We start from the raw sequence: 2,758 nt of genomic DNA, 5'->3' as shown, positions 1-2,758 counted from the left end.
TCTTTGTTTCCAAACACAATGATTTCAGTTTTGTCTTTGTTTAACTGTAGAAAGTTTTGGCACATCCAGCTGTTGACTTCATCAATGCATTGAAGCAGAGAGTCAATGGGGCTGTAATCATTAGGCGATAGGGCTAAGTAGATCTGTGTGTCGTCTGCATAGCTGTGGTAAGAGATTTGGTTCTTTCTCATTATTTGGCTCATTGGGAGCATGTACAGGTTGAACAGGAGTGGCGCAAGAATTGAGCCTTGAGGGACTCCGCATGTCATGGGCGTCCACTCAGACTTATGGTCACCTATACTCACATAATAACCTCTCCCATCTAAGTATGACCTGAACCATTTTAGAACTGTCCCAGAAAACCCCACCCAGTTTTCCAGCCTGTCAAGAAGTATTTTGTGATCGACAGTGTCAAATGCAGCACTGAGGTCGAGTAGAACCAGCACTGATAATTTGCCTGAATCCGTATTTAAGCGAATATCGTTTATTATCTTAATGAGCGCTGTCTCTGTGCTGTGGTGCGGTCGGAAGCCAGATTGAAAATTATCAAAGTATCCATTTGAGTTTAAGAATTTGTTCAGCTGGTTGAAGACAACTTTTTCAATGATTTTGCCTGTGAAAGGAAGATTTGAGATCGGTCTATAGTTGCTTAATATAGTCTTATCCAGATTGCTCTTTTTCAGGAGGGGTTTGACAACAGCAGTTTTAAGGGAGTTTGGAAAACTTCCATAGAAAAGTGAGGCATTTACCACTTCTAGGAGATCTGCTTCTAAACAGTCTAACACACTTTTAAAAAAAGATGTGGGCAGTGTGTCAAGGGCGCAGGTTGATGTTTTAAGGTGCTGAACGGTTTCTTTCAGAATTGTGCCATCAATTTCTTCAAAATCAGACATAGTAACTACTTTCTCAGGTTGTAGTCTGATCTGACTGACCCCAGCGCAACTCAAGGATGTGCTGATCACCTTTCTAATATTATTGATTTTCTCAGAGAAAAAGGTAGCAAACTCACTACACTTGCTGTCGGAGAGCATTTCACTGGGAATCTGGCTTGGGGGATTTGTTAGTCTGTCGACAGTAGCAAAGAGATTTCGAGTATTATTTAGGTTTCTGTTTATGATATTGGAGAAGAAAGTCTGTCTAGCTTTGCCTAGTTCCATATTGAAAGCACGAATGGTGTCTCTATAGATGTTATAGTGGATTACAAGTTTTGTCTTTCGCCACATGCGCTCTGATTTTCTGCATTGTCTTTTCATAATTTGCACTGCTGTTGAGTTTCTCCAAGGTGCTTTTTGTTTACCATTCTTCCTGACTTTCACAGGAGCAATATCATCAATTACATTTTTAACCTTCGAGTTAAAAGAATCAAGGAGAGAATCAACCGAGTCAGCAGATATGCTTGGTGTTAAGGATATAGCCTTCATAAATAGTACACTAGTGTTCTCATTTAGGCATCTCTTCTTGACAGACACAGATCTAACTTCAATGGCAGGAGAAATCAATAAATCAAAGAAAATACAGTAATGATCAGAGAGTGCGACATCCTTAATATCATTCAATGAAATGTTTAGACCCTTACTGATAAGTAAATCTAGAGTGTGTCCACGATTGTGTGTGGGCCCATGTACATGTTGAATCAGATCAAAAGTTTTTAAAACAGTATTGATTTCTTTTGCCATATTATTTTCTGCATTATCTATGTGAATGTTAAAATCTCCAGCAATAGTGAAACTGTCAAACTCTGAGGAAATTATTGATAACAGTTCTGTAAAGTCTTCAGCAAAGGCTGAAGAGTAATTTGGAGGCCTGTAAATAGTGATAAGTAAAATCCGTGGAGCACCTTTTAACACAATACCCAGATATTCGAAAGACGGGTAATTACCAAATGATATTTGCTTACATTGATAGACATCTTTAAAAAGAGCAGCTACACCCCCACCTCTCCTTCCAGCTCTGGAGACACTCATAAAGGTAAAGTTCGGAGGAGATGTTTCATTGAGAATTGTTGCACTGCAGCTGTCTTCTAGTCAAGTTTCATTTAGAAATATAAAGTCCAGGTTGTATGTGCTTATAAAGTCATTGACTAGAAGTGATTTATTTTTAAGTGAGCGGATGTTTAAAAGTGCTAACTTAACAGTCTTGCTTTTTGTGTCCACAATCTTAGTTTGTCGTGTGATAGGCACCAGATTAGATGGGTTTGCTGTACGGCTTTTAAAGGCCTTAGACTTTCTAACATGTGAATGAACAGATGATACAGGAACACTGGGTTCCCGCTTGTTCTGTAAACATTTGAGAAAGTTACTGTTATCACAGCGGGGACCCGGCACAAATCACTTGGAGCTGGTATCGGTTGATTTTGTAACACCTCGAGCAGACGGTGGAAGTTGTGGGCCCTGGCGTTGTGGAAGGGGCCTTAATGCTCGGGGAGGAGGGGGAGGGGGGAGAGGGCGAGCTGCGCCCATAGACTTTGGTGGTAGTGATGTTTTTCTGGTTGATATCTGGGGGCTTCCAGCGAATTGGGTTCCAGCATACACTAGTTTTTCCATTTTCTCTGAGAAACACATCAATGGGGATGTAGGAGATAGTGATAGCGGTGAGAGTGGCTGTGGTGTTAATGGAGGCTGTAATATGCTGTCTTGGCTTTCCTGGTCGTGTTTGGGTGCTGAATCTGTTGTTACTGGTGGCTGTAATGTACTGTCCTGGCTTCCCTGGTCATTCTTGGGTGCTGAATCTGTTGTTATTGGAGGCTGTAATATGCTGT

At 40.9% G+C, this 2,758-nt stretch overlaps 1 protein-coding gene across 1 annotated transcript in view; it reads left to right on the top strand.

Annotated features, from left to right (window-relative positions):
• Window positions 1–2,237, top strand: part of LOC308693233 (uncharacterized protein) — a gene marked incomplete at both ends in the record, with an annotated part of 16,332 nt that extends 14,095 nt beyond the window's left edge. The window contains one exon of the mRNA XM_081370025.1: window positions 2,177–2,237. Coding sequence (XP_081226151.1) covers window positions 2,177–2,237 — 61 coding nt within the window. The remainder of the gene's footprint in view (window positions 1–2,176) is intronic.
• Between the last annotated feature and the right edge of the window lie 521 nt (window positions 2,238–2,758).

The sequence above is a fragment of the Scardinius erythrophthalmus genome (genome assembly GCF_964197995.2).
Source record: "Scardinius erythrophthalmus genome assembly, chromosome: 7".
In the NCBI taxonomy this organism is placed as follows: domain Eukaryota; kingdom Metazoa; phylum Chordata; class Actinopteri; order Cypriniformes; family Leuciscidae; genus Scardinius; species Scardinius erythrophthalmus.
Note: the sequence above shows the minus strand (reverse complement) of the source record. Positions and strands in the feature narration are given on the sequence as shown.